General features: G+C 41.0%; 2 protein-coding genes across 2 annotated transcripts; one reads left to right on the top strand and one right to left on the bottom strand.

The window, feature by feature from the left end:
• The first annotated feature begins 14,669 nt into the window (after nt 1-14,669).
• Nucleotides 14,670-19,472, top strand: LOC115714314 (protein kinase STUNTED). Its single transcript, XM_030642970.2, has 6 exons — nt 14,670-15,222; nt 15,320-15,568; nt 15,672-15,835; nt 15,951-16,178; nt 16,256-16,405; nt 16,478-19,472. The coding sequence occupies exons 1-6, from the start codon at nt 14,709-14,711 to the stop codon at nt 16,751-16,753; spliced, it is 1,581 nt and encodes a 526-aa protein (XP_030498830.2). The 5' UTR covers nt 14,670-14,708; the 3' UTR covers nt 16,754-19,472.
• On the bottom strand, nt 16,813-19,501 carry LOC115714322 (uncharacterized). The gene is made up of 3 exons (XM_030642982.2): nt 19,294-19,501; nt 17,807-18,275; nt 16,813-17,716 (listed from the first exon to the last, which is right to left on the bottom strand). The coding sequence occupies exons 1-3, from the start codon at nt 19,363-19,365 to the stop codon at nt 17,028-17,030; spliced, it is 1,230 nt and encodes a 409-aa protein (XP_030498842.1). The 5' UTR covers nt 19,366-19,501; the 3' UTR covers nt 16,813-17,027.
• Nucleotides 19,502-20,150: the final 649 nt, after the last annotated feature.

The following is a 20,150-nucleotide window of genomic DNA, read 5'->3' as shown; positions in this document are numbered from 1 at the left end:
ATTAATAATAAAAAAAATACAATAATTCATTATTAATAATAAAACAATTATTAATTAAACAATACTTAATAATTCAATACAAATAAAATAATACATAAAACAATTACTAATATTTAAAAAAACGAAAAAAAAAAAATTCAACTTCCATACCCATCGGGCCTACAATCGGCCCCATCGGGCCTACATACAATCGGCCCATCGGGCCTACACCTGCCCCATCGGACCCCTAACCTACAAAAATACCCCAATCGGACCCTTCGAAGCAGACCATCGGGCCTGCATGAAATCGGCCCATCGGGCCATCGGGGGTCCCATCGGGCCATCGGACCCGATCCTTTATTTCACAAATTCGGTCCATACATCGGGCCATAGCATCGGACCCATCGGGGGTCCCATCGGGCCATTGGACCCGATCATTTATTTCACAAATTCATCCATACATCGGGCCATAGCATCGGACCCATCGGGGGTCCCATCGGGCCATCGGACCCGATCCTTTATTTCACAAATTCATCCATACATCGGGCCATAGCATCGGACCCATCGGGGGTCCCATCGGGCCATTGTCTTCCCAAACCGATTTCTTAGCCTAAATCAACCCCTAAATCTAACAAATCCGTTCAAATCAACCCCTAAAATCAATACTCTATGTCATAATCACTCAAAACAATAACAAAAATAAAAAAAGAGGTCGGTCGAACATACCTTGGCCATTTCCGTTTTGGTCGTACGCGGTGGAGGGTGGCTGGACGTTCGTACGCTGTGGAGGGGGGCTGGAGATTTGGTGCTGCGCGGTGGAGAGGGGGCTGGGGCTTCGGTCGTACGAGGTGGAGAGGGGTCGGGTCTGCTCATCCGTGCGTTTGGGCGAAATTTGGTTTGAGAGAATAGGGGACGAAGAGAGAGAGAGTGACTTTTCAAATGAGGGGGGTAAAATTGGGTTTTAGTAAAATGTATCCTACTTTACAAATTATGTCTACTATTGTATTAGGTATCCAATTTTATTATTTATTAAGTATACAATTTCAAATTTCCCTTATTATTATTGTTGTTTTATATTATTTTAATAAATTATTAAGTTAGTATTAAATGAGATATTAAATTTTGAATTAAGATTTACAATTATACAATTAAAAATAAAAGTACAAATTAATGTAAAAATATCACAAAATTATTTTTTGTACAAATATAATTTAATTTTTACACCTCCTATTAAAAATTATTTAACGTCACTAAATTGCTGAGTCTCCAATTTCTTGTTAACTTCGATTATGTTAATAATGATGATATGAGGGATTATCATTATAGAAAATGAAATATAAAGTTTGACTACCGATGAATTATTAGTCGTATTAGGTGTATTTTGGTTTGTTTTCAAATCGAAGGTTTGGTAGGTTAGCTAGCTAGCTTCATAAATAAATATATAGAGATAATATTTTTAATAAATTAATATAGTGGTCAAAGTTCACAAACGAAATAACCGAAGAAGATCCATGTCAATTATCAATTTTGATTTAAAAAAAAAAATGTTAATTAAGATTTTTTTTTTTCCAAACATTGATATACCAAATTATACTCCTTGATATTTAAAATTGTTAAAAAAAAATTTTGAACTATTAAGAAGATTGTTAAATTTAAGGATTTTTATTCAAATTTAGTTAGACAAATCTAATGTTATAGTGAGATTTCTCTCACTTAGAAACTCGAGACCAGACTCCTCTTTAAAGGACACGTGTATTCAGATTTCCAATGAAGGCTGAATGTCCATGAGAGACTTCTCGAAGTTTAGACCTCGCTCAGGATAAAAACAGCGAGATACTGTAAGTGTGACTTAAGTCACACCGCATAACCATAATTCTCATCATACAGGGTAGATACAACTCGCATATGTCAGAACATGTCCGAGTGTCCCCTCTATATCTCCGCGACAAGAATAGAGATCAATCCCCTATGGTGCAGCTTGGTCCCAACGACCCAATAGCCCTGACAGACCAATATAAGTTCGCATGTCCAGACTTTACTAGCCCCAACATGCGACGTCTACAAAGGGCGATTACCTAAAGGACGCAGACGTTCCATACGTACTGGCGATCCTGCGAGCTCAACAAACGGAACATGAACGGTCAACTCGCAGATGCGGAAGACGCATATGTTGATAAATTTAGTAACTGTCACACATTTATTAATGTTAACGTTGTTTGAGCTTAGTTATTGCAATTCAATGTGTAAATAATGGATTAACAATGAATGTGATCCTCATGTAACCGATTGGACACCTACTTTGTATATAAAGGGGTGATCCACCATGAAAATGCACCTACGAATCCCTTGCTACAGTGGACTAAGCAGAACGAAATCTGACTGAACCACTATAATTCATCGTCTTGTTTACTTTTTCCGGCCTGGTTGTTTGTTCTTGCATTCCCAGTCGAGTACTCGCCATTTTAGGTTGAATACTCGCACTTGTCATTTCTCAAATAATTCTCTTTTTTATCATTTAAATCACACTTTTTGGTGTTGCGAAATTCACTCGACAACATTTGGCGCCGTCTGTGGGAATCGACTGTAAGACTCTATTCACTTCAAAGAACACCACTCATCATGGCTGGAAATCACGTTAATGGAGCTAACAACGGATCCATCAATATTGGAATGATGAGCGTACCATTGCCTGGAGCTGGAGTGCCACCTGTAGACGTCATCAACGGCGGGGTAGGGAGGAGCAACATCAGACCTCTCAACCTATTCCCAGAAACAACTGGTCCTCAAGTCGGAGACACGTCCACACCACCAGCAACCATGCACTTTCCCCCCGTCACCCCGGCGGTAGTGTCCGAAGGAGTGATCCAGCTCACGACCGATCAATATGCTGCAATCCAGGATCAGCTGCGAGCACTACAAGCCGAGGTAGATGGACAGAGCCGAGCTCGACGCCCTCCTCGAGTTCCTGCCATTCGCAACGAAAACCCTCAGGTAACAGTTTCCAGACGTCAAACTAACCGTGTACGCAGGGAACGGAGAACTGATCCTGAAGTTTTGGACTTGAATCACCCGACGTCAAGAGACCAATCTGCAAGGTTGCCTAACCAGAGCGCACAAATCGACGAGGATCCTGAGCGCCGCAACCCTCGCAGTCGTCCACCTCGAGATAACGACGCAGAGTCGGCCTCTTCATCCTCGCATGGCCACACTCCGAGCAGGTATACGAGGTCTGGCTCTGTACAGACACAGCAAGGAGGACATTATCGTGTACACCGAGGTGATCTGTGAGATCACCTCAACGCAGTCTTTAGGGCACGCTCCCGCGGCCCGCATAACACTGAGACGCTCCATGATCCCCATACGGGCGATCAGGGTGTCAATACAGTTAACAACCCGCCTATCGCGCCGATTGCGACCACTGGGATTAATATCCCCTCGAACCTTGCCGCAGTGGTTGCGAGCCCCGCAGTCGTAGCGACTCCAACCCCTGCGACAGGAGGAATCGATCAAAGCATGCTTCTGCAAGCCTTGAAGATGCTCGAGCAGCAGCGTAAGCCCATATACAAGCTGCACGGCACCTCGCCTTTTACCGCAGAAGTGCGGCAGGCCCAACTTCCAAAAGGGTTTCGTTTATCCGAATCCCTCAAATATAAAGGTACTTCTAACCCGTTAGATTACCTAGAAAAGTTTAACACTATAATGGAAGTGGACCAGGTACCGCAACTTGCGAAGTGTCGCATTCTCGCGGCCACACTCGAGGAGAATGCCCATGATTGGTTCACCCAATTACCAGAGGCATCGATATCGACGTGGGAAAACTTCGTCGACTTATTCCTCACACATTTCCAGGCCACGATGACGTATAGGCCACCCTATACGACTTTGGCCAACATCAAACAAGAGCCTGGTGAGTCTTTGCAAAATTATTTCAAGCGTTTTAACGCCGAAGTAACAAAGGTTGAGAAGGCCCCCGAGTCTTCGCTTGTTTGCATGCTAATAACAGGTATCTTGCCAAGAACCGACTTCTGGAAAGAGCTACAGGCCCGAAGGCCAGAATCCTTGGTAGAGTTCTTCGCCATGGCCGAACCTCATAAGAGAATCGAGAATTCCTTGGCAGAGTTAGAGAAGGGCAAGAACAAACGACGATCACCCATACCGCGGTCGCGGTCTCGCAGTCCGCGAGGAAAGAATTCCAGGGGTCGAAGCCCAAGAAGACGCAGTCCGCGCAGACCGCGGAGCCCGAAGTTGGCTAAGTCACCCCCAAAGAAGGAGTCCTTGCCAAAAAGAAAAGGGGGACCTCGCTTCGTCAATTATACCGAACTGGCCGTACCTCGAGACCATATCTATGCGATTGAGGAAAGGAACGGCGTCTTCAAGAAGCCGCCCCCCATCAGGAGAAATCGCGACCGAAGAGATCCCAAAAAGTTCTGTAAGTACCACAAAGACATTGGTCACACTACCCTTGAGTGTTGGGTCTTGCAGGACGAGGTAGAGGAACTGATCAGAAGAGGAAAGTTCGACAAGTATAAGAGAAGCGAGGAGGGACATCCCCAAGCGGATGGCAAAGGAGATAGTCAGAACGCGAGTGGCTCGAGAACGCCTCGCAACATCTTAACTATAATCGGAGGACCGCATATCGCAGGCGACTCTCGCAAGTCACAAGAAAGGTATGCTAGAGAAGCCAAGGAGAGGCCGTTAACCAATGTGAACAATCTTGGTGAACGGCCAGAGAAGCTCTTCAAGAAGGAATGCGAGGACATTGTCTTTATGGAGAGCGATGCGAGATGGGTCCACCACCCGCACTCTGACGCACTCGTGATAGTCGCCAATATCGGTGGAGACAACGTCCATCGCATATTGGTCGACAATGGAAGTTCGGTGAATTTACTGAATTTCCAAGCCTTCAAGCAAATGGGGTTACAAGAAAAGGATTTGCGGCCTATGACATCAAGCATCTATGGCTTCTCGGGAGATGTCATAACAATCAAAGGAATGATCAAACTCCCAATCACTTTGGGAACTGCCCCAATAACTGCCAAGTCGATGGCCGACTTCGCAGTAATCGACCAATACTCAGCGTATAATGCCGTGATTGGTCGACCAATTCTGAAGGAGATGAAGATCATAACCTCGATCTATCATCTAACGATGAAGTTCCCCACTCCCTCTGGAGTAGGATCGGTGAGGGGAGTCCAATCTGACTCTCGAGAATGTTACAATGCAGCTATCAAGCTCGCAGAAAAAAGGACAGTTAATGTTATTCACCTTTTGAATGCACCACCACCTCGCCAGGAGATCCTCAGGATCGAGGAGGTACCGCACGTGGACAAACCAGACTTGGATCCGAGAATCCTTGATCACACCGCCGCAGCCCAAGCCGCGGAAGACACAATCGAGGTACCTATAGATCCTATAGATAATAACAAGGTTTTAAAGATTGGTTCTAGATTAAATATACAGTTGCGAGAACACTTGACGACTTTTCTAAAACAAAATCTTGACATTTTCGCCTGGAAACATTCAGATATGGTCGGGATATCTCCACAGGTCATGTGTCATCGCTTGAACATTGACCCCGAAGTGCGAGGTGTCCGACAAAAGCGCCGCAAAATGGACCCCGCAAGGTACCAAGCGCTGAAAGAAGAAGTTGACCGCCTCCTTGCCTGCAGCTTTATACGGGAGTCATTTTACCCCGACTGGTTAGCTAACCCAGTACTCGTGCCAAAGCCCAATGGCTCATGGCGTACATGCGTTGACTTTACAGATCTGAACAAAGCCTGTCCCAAAGACAACTTTCCTCTTCCTAGCATTGACCAGCTTGTCGATGCCACAGCAGGTCACGCACTTTTAAGCTTCATGGATGCGTACTCGGGATACAATCAAATCCCGATGTATGAACCAGACCAAGAACATACCTCGTTCATTACTGATCGAGGATTATACTGCTACAAAGTAATGCCTTTCGGTTTGATAAACGCAGGTGCGACTTATCAAAGGCTAGTGAATATGATGTTCGCAGATCTTATTGGAAAGACAATGGAGGTATATGTTGACGATATGCTCGTAAAATCGCAACATGCGGAGGATCATATTATGCACTTACAGGCCATGTTCGACATATTGCGACGATACAAGATGCGTCTAAACCCATTAAAATGCGTCTTTGGAGTGGGTTCCGGAAAATTCCTTGGTTTTATGGTAAATCAGCGAGGAATAGAGGCCAATCCTGCGAAGATTAGAGCGTTGGTAGAAATGTCGTCACCGACTAAGCCAAAGGAGGTTCAAAGCCTCACAGGCAAAGTCGCGGCTTTAAACCGCTTCATATCCAGATCCTCTGACAAGTGTAAAGAGTTTTTCCAGATTTTGAAAGGTAACAAAAGGTTTCAATGGGATGAGAAATGCGAGCAGGCTTTTCAAGGATTAAAAACGCATCTGGGGCAACCTCCAGTTCTATCAAAACCGTTGCCAGGAGAAGTTTTGTCTATTTATTTGGCCGTCACCGAATACGCGATTAGCTCAGTACTAGTCCGCGAGGACCAAGGACGTCAACACCCGGTGTACTACGTCAGTAAGTGATTATTAGACGCCGAGACGCGTTATCCTCAAATGGAGAAACTGGCTTTCGCCTTGATAATATCCTCAAGAAAATTGCGACCTTATTTCCAGGCTCACAGCATTGAAGTTTTAACAAACTTCCCCTTAAGGCAGGTTTTGGCAAAGCCAGAGGCATCGGGGAGATTGTTAAAATGGGCGATGGAGTTAAGTCAGTTCGACAGCAGGTATAAACCAAGAACTGCGATCAAGGGGCAAGCCTTGGCAGATTTTATACTTGAATTCCCAAGCACCGAGGTGGCAGTTGTAGAGGGTGGAAATGACATTGTCGTGGCAAGCAAAGAAGTATGGACATTGTATGTCGATGGAGCCTCAAATAATGAAGGTTCTGGCAGCGGGATCTTGTTAATCAGTCCCAATAATTTCAAGGTACATGCTGCTCTGCGTTTTGAATTCTCTGCATCTAACAATGAAGCCGAATATGAGGCTTTAATCGCAGGTCTAAAATTGGCTCTCGAGATGAAAGTCGAGTATCTACAAGCTTTTAGCGACTCTCAAATCGTGGTATGCCAAGTGAGTGGAGAATACCTAGCAAGAGGCGGAAGATTGGTTAAATACTTAGCCATCGTTCGTGAAATAATGCAGAAGTTCAAACATGTAGTTGTGTCTCGAGTACCGCGTACTCAAAATGCCCACGCAGACGCATTGGCCTGACTGGCCTCCACCAGAGAAGCCGAATTACTCGATGTAATTCCGGTAGATGTATTGGCTCATCCAACCATAGATCAAGAAACAATCATGGAGATCGATGACGTTCAGGAGATTACCTGGATGACTCCCATCCTCACATACCTTGACAAGGGGCTCCTACCTGATGATAAAATAGAAGCAAGGAAATTGCGACAGCGAGCAGCCCGTTATGTGATATATGACCAGAGTTTGTATCGCAGAAGTTTTAGTCAACCACTTCTCAAATGTATCAGTGGAGAAGACTGCGGTTACATACTGCGTGAAGTGCACGAGGGAATTTGTGGCAATCATACTGGAGGAAATTCCCTTGCCTTAAAAATTATGCGGCAAGGGTATTACTGGCCAACATTGCGACAAGATGCCCTCGCATTTGCAAAAAGGTGTGATAGATGCCAGCGAATAGCCACTTACACACACCAGCCCCCGAGTAACCTCCATTCTATCACGAGTCCCTGGCCCTTTGCAATATGGGGAATCGATTTAATCGGCGAGTTACCCAAGGGAAAAGGCGGAGTCAAATATGCTGTGGTCGCGGTTGACTATTTCACGAAGTGGGCTGAAGCAAAAGCACTCGCAACCATCACCGCAACGAAGTTACGCGAGTTCGTCTACACCTCCATCATTTGTCGTTTTGGCATTCCGCATAAACTCATTTCAGACAATGGGAAACAATTTGACTGTAAAGAAATGCGACAGTTATGCGACGATTTAGGGATTAAAAAAGCTTTTTCCGCAGTCGCTTACCCGCAGAGTAATGGATGACCGAAGCGATCAACAAAATAATTAAGCACACCATAAAGGGAAAATTAGAAGATCGCAAAGGGGCATGGCCAGATGAATTATCGCAAGTCCTATGGTCCTATAATACAACCCCTCGATCTACAACTGGCGAAACACCCTTCTCGCTTTCTTACGGGTGCGAGGCCATGTTGCCAGTAGAAGTTGGGGCAGGTTCCCTACGCAGGGATACTTTCAATATCTCGCAGAACAACGAGAATCAGTTGTTTTGCCTTGATCTTTTGGAGGAAAAGCGTGATAAAGCGCAACTACAAAATGCGGCTTATCAACAGCGAACAGCAAGGTACTTTAACTCCAAAGTAAAGGTAAAAACCCTGCGAGTAGGAGACTTGGTCCTTAGAAGAGTAATGCCAAACACCAAAATCCCGTCGCATGGAGTCTTTGGGGATAATTGGGAAGGACCATACATAATCACAGATCAAATTGGTGACGCAACTTATCGACTCGCAACACTCGATGGAACCGCGATTCCACGAGCATGGAATAGCGAGAGCTTGAAATTTTATTATCAGTAATATTCGCATTATTCGATTATGTTAATTCGAGTACTTATACTTAGATATTTTTTGTTCAAAAAATCCTAAGTATAGGGGGATATATGCCCGCATGTACTACTGATTGCATGAATAAAATTACTTGCTAAGTTTTTCAAGTGATTTAAATTTAGTTTACCAACTTTGAAAATTTTCCTACTTTATTACACCAAGCTGTAATTAAAGTCGCACATGTATATAAAAGTGCGATTACACCGAGCTGTAATCAAAGGTAAAAATATATAAAATCGCGAGTACCCGTGTACTGCGTAAATATTAAAGTGTAAGCTATCCCCGCGAGGATAGAAATTTGTCCAAAAGATAAAGTAAATTTGTTCAAGTACAGAAGTGCGAGTACCCATGTACCGCACATATATAAAAACAAAAAAGAGTGAAATTAAACAACAACATAAATTGGAAGATAATCAAGCATCTGGAGCAGCAGGAGTAGTCTCATCAGGAGCAGCCTCGTCCGCGACCTTGCTGACGACTTCATTCTCGACTTCTTCAGCCTGTACGCCCTCAACCTCGTCCAGAAGGTTGCCTCCCCCACCTTGAGTCTGGGTAGGCGACATGGCGCGAAACGCTTCAGCCATCTCAGCAGCTTCAGCTCCAAGAAGCGAGAAGTCGAAGTCGGGGACTTTGGAAAGAGTGGTATAAATATAATCAGACACAGCCTGATCGTACTGTTTCTTCCCATTCTCTTTCTCAGCCTCCAAGTCGCGAGCCATCTCAACGATCGTTGTCCGCGACTTCTTAACCTCGAGCTCCGCCTGTTCTTTCGCCCTGCTGAGTTCCTCGAGCTCCTTCTCCTTGGCCTTGTTAAGTTCCTCAATCCTCGCCACATCCTGCTTCAGCTTCTTCATATTTTCTTGAAAATGGGCGTTCTGCCTCTTCAGCGAGTCGGCCTCCTTCGAAGGAGTAGCCGCGGCTTTTATGAACAAAGCCATGGATTGCGCGGCCAGTTCAGTAGATCGAGTAACGAGATCCTCGTAAGGGATCTCAGTCAGGAATTTTTCCTGCATGGCCAGGAAGTCGCGAGCACGAACTGGAGGGTCGATGACGACTTTCTTCCCCTTATCCTGTGTAGTCTTGGCCAACTTCTTGGAAGAGTCTGCGACAAGCGAAGCCATCACATCGCTCTTCCTCTTCTGGGCGACGACCGGCGAAGTCGCCGGTGTTCCACCCTTTTGTTTGATCTTCAGGACAGGGGCAGACTTCAGAAAAGTCATGTCTACAAGCATAAATGACAGATAAGTAAAAAAATCACAATCCTACCCGTCAGATTTATAGCAAAAAGACGAGTTACCTGAAATTTGCCGAGGGGTTTGCTTAGAAAGACGCTTGTCTATCCGCTCTTGCTGCTTCTCAGATGGTTCTTTGTATACTGGCTCCCGTTGAAGACTCGCGTTCTCGGGAATCAGCTGGTGTTCTCGCAACTTTGCAGTTGTGCACAATAATCGCCAGTCGCGATCTTGTACCGAAAGACTCCCGAGAATTTCAGCTGTCTCCTTCCTAGTCGCGTCGAGAGTTGGTCGAGATGGTCTATCTGCAATGACAACAAAAAGCGAGTTAGCAAAAGATTTCAGAAAGCAAAGTAAAAAATATATCTAAGACAACAAATACGCGACATACTGGGTCTGCGATTAAAGTCAGTCCTAATCCTAGGAACCTTAAAAACATAAAACCACTTCGACTTCCAGTCACCCATGTTCGATACCATCCCCTCAACACCGTTTATTTCAGAAGTCGCCCATTTACTAAAGCAATAGAAGCCGTTATGGAGACCCACGCTCTTTATGTCGTAGAAGTAACTAAACTCCTCTACTGACGGAGCCCTATGGGCATACTCCATGTACATCGCGTAGAAAGCCAAAACGGTGCGATAACTGTTGGGTGTCAGCTGAAAGGGCGATACGTCGTATCGCCTAAGAATGGCAGCGATGAAGGGATGAAAGGGGACCGATACACCGCATCGAATGATGGGTATTGAGATTACCACATCCTCTGTAGGAATGATCGCAGGGTTGGTGAACGGAAGGTGCGCTCTCTGAGATGGTTTAGGACGTTGAAACGCGAGTCGCAACAAATTCAACCTCACAAAGGTGGTGAAGTCAGATTTGGCAACCCTCGAGACTAAATCCTCGCATGAGAAGGGCTCGTTCAATTGGGAGTCGTCGACCGAATCCGTCCCACTCCCTTCCGCTTCCTCCTCTTCCCCACCTGACTCGCGGACTGGAGTAGTCCATTCCTCCTCCACTTCCTCGACCTCGATGTCGGGAGCATGCCTCGTATGTATGAGGTAGTCGCGTGCTGACACTGTGGACTCGCTGTCTCGGATATCGATTGTCCCAGGTTCAGCGAGCTCCTGTACCATCCTCTCGATGTCTACGGAAGACATCGGACCTAACTCTATTTCCGCAGCCTCCATTTCGGAGATGTCCGTAGGGAGAAAACTGTCTCTCTCCTGGTCCGACTCTCCGTCAAAGGCGCAGCCTCCTAAGCCGAGCTGCTGGTTATCCGATAGATCGCTCATCTGAAAGATAGAAGATCTTTTCAGCGTGATGGATGTGTGAAAAATAAAAGTAAGTGATCTCACCCGCAGTAGATTATAAAGTCGCATTCGACAGAAAGGTCAGCCTCCATGCGAAAACTGACCATCCTATCAACATGCGAGAAGAAATATAGCTATCTTTGGGCAAGTAATTCACGCATCCTCGGTTGTGCGATATACCTCCAGAAACGGCTGGGCGTATCCCAGTGACTCAAGAGGTATGCATTTTCGAGCATAACCCTGAAGTTACTGGGAGACCCCCACCGTTTCGAGACTACCTATCAACCAAAGAGGGCGATCATTCGAGCATTAACGCACGTCAACAAATGGCTGGGCGTATCTCAGTATCTCAAGGGGCATATAATCGCATATATGGCCATTAGAATACTGTGACACACCCACCATTTGGAATGGCAATTAATACTCTCACCACTCAGCCCGCGACATGCAAAAATCCTAAAAGGTCTAGCTAACAGTTAAGCGGAAATAAGTCTTGGAAACATGCGATTATTCAAGCTGTTCATCTGAACACCCGCGAACATTCAAATTGTTCATCCGAATATCCGCGAGTATTCGAGACGTGAATCAGTGCCTATGAATTGTGTGCGGTTATGTCAGTTTACAGGCCCTGTACTATGAATGTTACCCAGTTTCATTGACCCAAAACGTATAAATACCCACTAGCATACATTCCTAAAAAGCCTTCAAGGAAATCCAAACCCAGAAAGTAAAGCACAATTTCTCTAAAAACAAAAACGAAAATGCAGAAAACTAACCTTTAGTTTTGATTCCTGCGAACTGCTCTCGATCACGTCTGAGATTGAAAATGTTGTGGAAACTGGCAGAAAATCTGGGGATGAATTTTTTCTGAAGTGTATGAACTGGAGGGAAGTTAAGAGAAAAGAGGGAAAAATGGGAAGTTTGATTCGTATCAAAGCGTTTAAATACCCATATCCCTTATTAATTGGGATTATGACACGTGGCAGCCAGAATGCCTAAGGTCGCCCAATCTAACGGCCAATTATGGCCACGCCTACACGAAAAACGAAGAGTTTTGTGACGTGGCATCCTAGAGATAATAAAAATTAATTATTACAGCCGTCATTTTTCGAAACCCTCGATGGGACAACCAAAAGGTCACCTCCTCGTGACAACCTTCCACCTGTCTCTCGAGTAATAGTTTCCCTCAGTGACCGCTCTTGTCACGTCGCGAAACTAGGGGCATGTGTTATAGTGAGATTTCTCTCACTTAGAAACTCGAGACCAGACTCCTCTTTAAAGGACACGTGTATTCAGATTTCCAATGAAGGCTGAATGTCCATGAGAGACTTCTCGAAGTTTAGACCTCGCTCAGGATAAAAACAGCGAGATACTGTAAGTGTGACTTAAGTCACACCGCATAACCATAATTCTCATCATACAGGGTAGATACAACTCGCATATGTCAGAACATGTGCGAGTGTCCCCTCTATATCTCCGCGACAAGAATAGAGACCAATCCCCTATGGTGCAGCTTGGTCCCAACGACCCAATAGCCCTGACAGACCAATATAAGTTCGCATGTCCAGACTTTACTAGCCCCAACATGCGACGTCTACAAAGGGCGATTACCTAAAGGACGCAGACGTTCCATACGTACTGGCGATCCTGCGAGCTCAACAAACGGAACATGAACGGTCAACTCGCAGATGCGGAAGACGCATATGTTGATAAATTTAGTAACTGTCACACATTTATTAATGTTAACGTTGTTTGAGCTTAGTTATTGCAATTCAATGTGTAAATAATGGATTAACAATGAATGTGATCCTCATGTAACCGATTGGACACCTACTTTGTATATAAAGGGGTGATCCACCATGAAAATGCACCTACGAATCCCTTGCTACAGTGGACTAAGCAGAACGAAATCTGACTGAACCACTATAATTCATCGTCTTGTTTACTTTTTCCGGCCTGGTTGTTTGTTCTTGCATTCCCAGTCGAGTACTCGCCATTTTAGGTTGAATACTCGCACTTGTCATTTCTCAAATAATTCTCTTTTTTATCATTTAAATCACACTTTTTGGTGTTGCGAAATTCACTCGACAACATCTAATATGGATGAAAGTTCACGTGTCATAATTTATTATATGTTAAAATTTGAGAGACATAATTTGATAGATATTAAAATTTGGAGCATGATTTAGTACATAAATAATTACTGAATTAGTAAAATTGAATAAAATTAAATAAAATTCTTTAAATTCAACAATCAATAGTTCAAAAAAAATTTAACGGCAAAAAAAATTCACAAACATAATTTAGTACATATTAAGATTGAATGAAAAAAAAAAAAAAAATTCTAATTAGTTTTTTTTTTTTTTTTCCGGTAAAGAATGACACATATAATATATTCCATATTAAATCCTTATATAATTTAGGCTCAATGAGGCGTCTTCACTAAATTAATCAATTATACATTTTAAAATGTTGTCCTCTTCACTTGTAATCTTACAGTTAGGTATATGTCAAATTTAGAAACGAGTTTAATATGATCATATAAGTATATAATCTACTATACTATAGTATTCTTCAATTTTTATACGCAAAAGAGTATCCTAAACTAGAAACCTTAGCTTAAAAGGATCAATTATATTATGATTAAAATGGTCAAATCGCCAAAAATAAGTTATTTAACTCAAAGAACAAGTTATCTTCAATATTGAGAGTCAAACTTGTTGTGATTGTTGTCTTTGAAGACTTGGCTATATTTTATCTGACCAAAGTAGTATTTTTTTTTTTATATATATATAAAAATTAGATATATAGAAATGAGAGAAAAAAGTTTCAAAACTTGGCTATAGAAGGATTCAATATTACCAAGAAATATGGTACTGGTGAAAGTAGGGATGGACACGGAACGAAAAATTAACGGGGAGTGCTCTCCCATTCTCATTTTCGTTAAAAGATTTAATCTCAATTCCCGCTTATTTTTCATCAATGGGGCAAGAAATCTCTTAATAAAAAAATAAAGTTTATAATAAAAATTTAAATATATAAAAATATTAAATTACATAAAAATTAAAATATTACACATTAAATAGTATTTAATAAACTAATTATTATTCAAAACATAACTTAAATTTATAAAAATAATACTAATATACTAAAAAATATAAATATAAAGTATAAATTATAAAATATTATTAGATATTTAAAATAAAATACTAAACGTTCTTTATTAAAACGGGAAATGTCATTCCCGTCTCCGTTTCATTTAACATTCGGAGATAAAAAGTAATCTCTGTCCCTGTCCCCATTCCTCTTCCTATTTAAACGGGAAATCCCCGCCCTATTAGGTGCAAGTCCCTACGGGACCCATCCCATGTACATCCCTAGGTGGAGGCCAAGGATCCAAAACAAACTGTTGGGTAAGAATAATATTAAGATTCTATATTATATATATTTATATATAATATATTTTCTTTTTTTTTTTCTTTTTTAAAGTTATGAGTCAAAATTCAACTGCTGCGTTTCATCTATTAGAGACAACAGCCTCAATGAATATCCATCTATCTACTATTATTCTTCTGGCTGATTATAAAGGAAAAGTTTTACTCAAAGGGTGTTCTTCTGTTCATAATAATAGTTCAAGAGATGTCTCAGAATCAGAGTTGCTTAAGTTTGAAAAACCAAAGTTGAAACAAGTTAAGGACTTATCACCATCATCATCATCTAAGAGAAATATATTGGGATATATTTCTTTTAAACAAGGAGATCATAAGAAGAACAACATACCTGTGGTTCAGTGGGTAATGAGTCTCCCTAATAGGTCTCAACTTGATTACTGTACCATCAAAGACAAAGAAGCCAATGAAAAATCAGTGAAATCAAGGCCAGGTTGGCCTCTTCTTCTAATACCAGTTCCTCCAACAACTTTAGATTCGAATTTAACAGAATTCGACACTTCGAATACAGCAAATGAGTTGGAGCTTCTTAGTACAGCAAAGTCATTAGATTGCAGGATATTCACATATGAAGAATTGAAGGTTGCAACCTGTTCATTTTCTTCAGGTAAGTAATAACTTTATGATTACCTTATCTGTTTTTCTTTTTCTTTTTAAGTAAGTCTTTTATTAGATCATAGCAATTGATTGGTCTGTTGAAACAGAAAATCTTATTGGAGAAGGAGGGTGTAGCAGTGTGTATAGAGGGCTTCTTCAAGGTGATAAATCAGTAGCAATAAAGGTTTTGAAGCCATACAATGAAGCTTGGACTGATTTTTCATTAGAAGTAAACATAGTCACCTTATTAAACCACAAACACATTGCTCCTCTTATTGGTATATGTTTGGAGAATGACCTTCTTATATCAGTCTATGACTATTACCCCAAGGGAAACTTGGAAATTTACTTGCATGGTAAAGTTTAGCTGTAATCACACTTGGTTTTGTATGGTGTTTTTAATAAATTGAAAACTGCATCAAATTATTTAAGTGTTTGGATTTTGTATTATATATGCAGGTGACAATAGTGGTAAATCAATTGTGTCGTGGGAATTGAGATTTGATATGGCTATTGCAGTGGCTGAGGCTCTAAACTACCTGCACAATAACTCTCCACAGCCTATTATTCACAGAGATATAAAGCCATCTAACATTCTTCTCACAAATGATCTTCAGCCAAAGGTATTCAATTCTTCACCATAAAAATCATAATATGGGTTTTGTACTTTGTGTAATTAGCTAGCTAGAACTACCAACTTATGCATCCCTCTTAAATAAAAAAAATCTCCTATTGTAGTTGTCAGATTTCGGTTTGGCTACAAAGGGTTCTACAGATCTGGCTTATTCAGAAGAGAGTGATATGGTTGGGACATTCGGCTACATGGCTCCAGAGTACTTCATGTATGGAAGGCTCAGCTACAAGGTTGATGTTTATGCTTTTGGTGTTGTCCTTCTTGAATTATTATCTGGGAAAAGACCAATTGTTGAAAACGTTACTAAAGGGCAAGAGAGCTTGGTCAACTGGGTATGAATGAAGAACTCCTCTCTATTATGCTTGCACCATACTCTTTTCTTTATTGACTTGATGTTTAATGTATCCAGGCAAGAAAATTGTTAGAGAAAGAGGATTATAAAGCATTGGTGGATCCAAAGTTAAAAGAGAATATTGAAACTGCTCAAATGAAAAGAATGGCTTTAGCAGCTAAGCTGTGTGTTTCTCAGTCAGCTCGAGCTCGTCCAAAAATGAGTCAGGTACGTAAAATAAAAGCTAAAAAAGTAACCTTTGTGTCCTAGTTGCTAAACAACACTTTTTGTTGTTGTCAGATACTAGAGTTGTTGAATGGGGAGAAGGATGCTGACATGTTTATCGAATCCAGTATTTGTGTTTCTAACGAGGGTTATGAAGATGATGATGATAAAGACTATTTTATGGATTCTGGTAGTAAAGATCCTCTGGATTTTGAGATTCTTGATAAAGATAGTGGAAGTATATCATCACCGAGTTGCCAAGACAGTGACACAACATCTCTAAGTAGTGCCGAAAACGGCCAGACACAGCGCTTTAAGTTTAGAGATTTCTTAAACAAACGACTTGAGTAAATAATGTCATGCTCTTGTACATAATAAACATTTCAATGGAAAATTTTTGTATGACGTTATTGCAGCAGAAGTTAGATGATTGAATTAAATTCTTTAATAATTTGTATACATAGTACAAACTGGAGCTCGTTGTAAAATATGTACAGACTTTATAGCTCTTTGTAATGTGAAATTTCCATACTACAGTTCTTTGGTTCAGAAGACACTAAACCAAATGAAAAGTTAGTTAAATATCAAAAGGGTAAACTACAAATAATAAATAACAAAAAATATATCAAAAGGGTACGGTGTAAGGCAATCCAAAAATGTCAGCTTCCGGCAAGTAGTTAGCTTGTGGCCACAAATTAGAGGTCCTAGAACATGACACAACATTGGCGGCTTTATGTATTGTAGCATCTTGCTTGTTTTCTTGCTTTGACCCAAGAAGCCAATCGTCTTCGTCAGAATCACAATGCTCTGCTTCAAGCCTTGGAAGAAGCCAAGGCTTTAACAAATCTCCATAAAACTGATCCAAGCTTTGACTACCATCAATAAACAAGCTGGTCTTCGAGGTCCTCCTGGATTTTCTGCTCTCTCGGCGAGCAGCCAATGGCAGCTCTTGTTCTGGTTTAAGGTCGAGTTTATTAGCTTCATTACTCTTGGATTCATTGCTCTCTTGTGTGGCAGCCAATGGCAACTCTAGAGATTGTTTAAGGCAGAGCTTCTGAGTTTCAGGCCTCTTGCTTTGCCTGCTGCTATCTTGTGGAGGCAACGGCAATTCTTGGCATTGTTTAAGAATGAGCCCGTGCCTCTTCGTTTCATTTCTCCCCTCCAGTGTAGCCAGTGGCAATTCTTGGCAAGGTTTAAGGATATGTTTACCAACTTCTGTTTTCGTCAATACACTAGGTATACAACCACTGCCTGAACTCTTTAATACATGAACCTCAGATGCAGTCTTGCGTAGCCTGATACGAATAATTTTTCCTACAATAAAATCAATTGAACAGGTAGATTGTTATTAGTGTCACAAAAATTTAATAAAATCTTGTCACACAGATCAGAAAAGGAACTCACTTTCACTGTCGCCATCATTAGACAATGACTCGTGCAATCGCCTCTTCTTGGGGTTGCTTTGAGTGCTATCAGACACAAAGCTAACACTTCCAGAACAGGTGGGTTGCTCGTGTTCTTGAGTTAAATCACTCGATTCTAATAGATCAGATTCATCCACAACAGTCTTTCTCTTCTTCTGTAGAGGATATTTCTCCTCTGCAGCTGCCTTAGAATGGTTACCACCATACAAGTCATTCTTTCTCTTCTTCTGTTGAGGATGCTTCTCCTCTACAGCTGCCTTAGAAAGGTTCCCGCCATATAAGTTATTTTCCCTCTTCTTCTCTTGAGAATAGTTCTCTTCCTTCCTTTTCACTTTTCCATCAGCGTCACTTTTTTCTGTCTCTGTACTTCTGATACGTTCTTTCCGTAACTTTTTCTGCAATTTATGTTCTTTCCTCTTCAACTTTGCTTCCTCCTTATCTTTTCGGAGCTATTGAAGCACCAGAACAACCCATAAGACACGTGTAGAGTAGAACAAAGAATCATGCAAATCCACAAATCCCAGTACAAGAGGATATTCATCATCCGAAATTTTATGTACTAAAAGGGATACACGCTATCGCAGTTTGCCCAAATCAACACATGCAATTCTAATTCACACCAAACATACTATAGCAATATCCACAAATCCCAGTACAAGAAGATATTCATCATCCGAAATTTTATGTACTAAAAGGGATACACGCTATAACAGTTTCCCCAAATCAACACATGCAATTCTAATTCACATCAAACATACTATAGCAATATCCATTAAAAGAAGGAAACTCTCAGCTTAGATTTAAAACAAAAAAGTTATCATATATGTTACTAAACTTTATTCAGTGTTATTTAACATCATGACAATTAACATAAAACATCGACCTAAAATCTTTGGAATCGATGTTTGACAATAGACTAATCTCGTAATTCCATGAAATCGAAAGAAAAAAATTTAATTTGGGGTCATTTGACATAACGCACGAAACAATTCCCATGACAAAAAAAGAATGAAGCTCTTAACTTTCATCAGTTAAAATAACCAAGGAACGGAAGATAAATGAAAAAACATCTTGCCCTTATGTGACTACAAATCAATGGTACAGAAAATACCAAATAATGCAATGAAACAAGATCTGGAAAGGGCCTAACTCAATACTTCAGACAAACAATTCTTTTCTTAAGAAGATTAATCATCCAACAATTTTAGGTCTTTTTAAACTATTGGTTATCAGTTTCAGCCAAAACCCACATAACATTAAACGATATATTTCCCAAATCCGGGTCAGATGAATCATTGCTACTAAACCTTATTAATACTTTCAACCTAAAACCCAAAAGATAGACAACAAACTAAGGTATATTGACGCACAAACGAACTGTTGGGTTAAAAGAGAGGCCTTGTGATTAATGATAACTTCGTAGAAAGTAGTTGAGCATAAAGCAAAAACCAGATTTGCTCAACAAACCTTAATCAACTCGTCCAAGGCCTCTCCTTTGTTCGCATATGTAGGTGGAGGAAAGGGAAAACACCGAGACATTCTTCTGTATAGTACAAGAACAAACGAATCAAGATTCTGTTCCGATCTAAACAGGGTGATGACGAAATGTTAGGGTTTCGACGGCGAACACGCTTTACTTTTAACCTAATAATGTCTTTAGGTCTTTATATATATATATATGTCTAGATCACCGACTTCTTTTTAACTTTAAGTCGGCTATTCTTTTCTATATACCGATAATGCCCTTGCTATAGGGCCAACTGGCAATTGCCTCCTAGCAAAACGCGGGAACATAATACGGAAACGACAAGTCGTCATTTTGCTTGCGTATAAAACGCTACGACGTTTAAAGATTACCGAAACGCCCTCCCATCTTTACCAAAACACGCTCAACAGCTCTCATGCTCTAAAGTCTAAATAAGTGTGTGTCGTGACCGTCCGTCCGACTTAGCGAAAAGCTCGCAATAAAGTAATAGGTAACTACTATTTTGGATGTGTGTTTTGCAAAAGTTATTGATTTAATTTTATATTTTTGTTAAATGATAAAATAAATCCTGTATTTTTTAAAATAATAAAAATAAGACGTTGAGTTTAATTTCTTACAACCTTTTTTAATATAACTAATTTAAAGACAATTGCTAATACGAACAGATATATAAAATGTAAACAATTTTGTCATAACACTTTTAGATCAGTTATTATTAAATTGTATTTTGACAAAAAAATCATTTCAGGGTCTTATTTGTACCATTTTAGAAAATACAGGAACTATTTTGTCATTTAACAAAACAGAAGGTCCAATTGGTAACTTTTGTAAAACACAA

This window comes from Cannabis sativa, chromosome X (genome assembly GCF_029168945.1).
Source record: "Cannabis sativa cultivar Pink pepper isolate KNU-18-1 chromosome X, ASM2916894v1, whole genome shotgun sequence".
NCBI classification, from domain to species: Eukaryota; Viridiplantae; Streptophyta; class Magnoliopsida; order Rosales; family Cannabaceae; genus Cannabis; species Cannabis sativa.
The sequence above is the reverse complement of the archived record's forward strand: the minus strand, read 5'-3'. Positions and strand labels throughout refer to the sequence as shown.

Coding starts and splice junctions, on each gene's coding strand:
- LOC115714314 (XM_030642970.2), top strand. CDS start 14,709: ATGAATATCCATCTATCTACTATTATTCTTCTGGCTGATTATAAAGGA. Junction 15,223..15,319: donor AACCTGTTCATTTTCTTCAG/GTAAGTAATAAC, acceptor CTGTTGAAACAG/AAAATCTTATTGGAGAAGGA. Junction 15,569..15,671: donor CTTGGAAATTTACTTGCATG/GTAAAGTTTAGC, acceptor TTATATATGCAG/GTGACAATAGTGGTAAATCA.
- LOC115714322 (XM_030642982.2), bottom strand. CDS start 19,365: ATGTCTCGGTGTTTTCCCTTTCCTCCACCTACATATGCGAACAAAGGA. Junction 18,276..19,293: donor CCTTGGACGAGTTGATTAAG/GTTTGTTGAGCA, acceptor GTGCTTCAATAG/CTCCGAAAAGATAAGGAGGA. Junction 17,717..17,806: donor TAATGATGGCGACAGTGAAA/GTGAGTTCCTTT, acceptor ATTTTATTGTAG/GAAAAATTATTCGTATCAGG.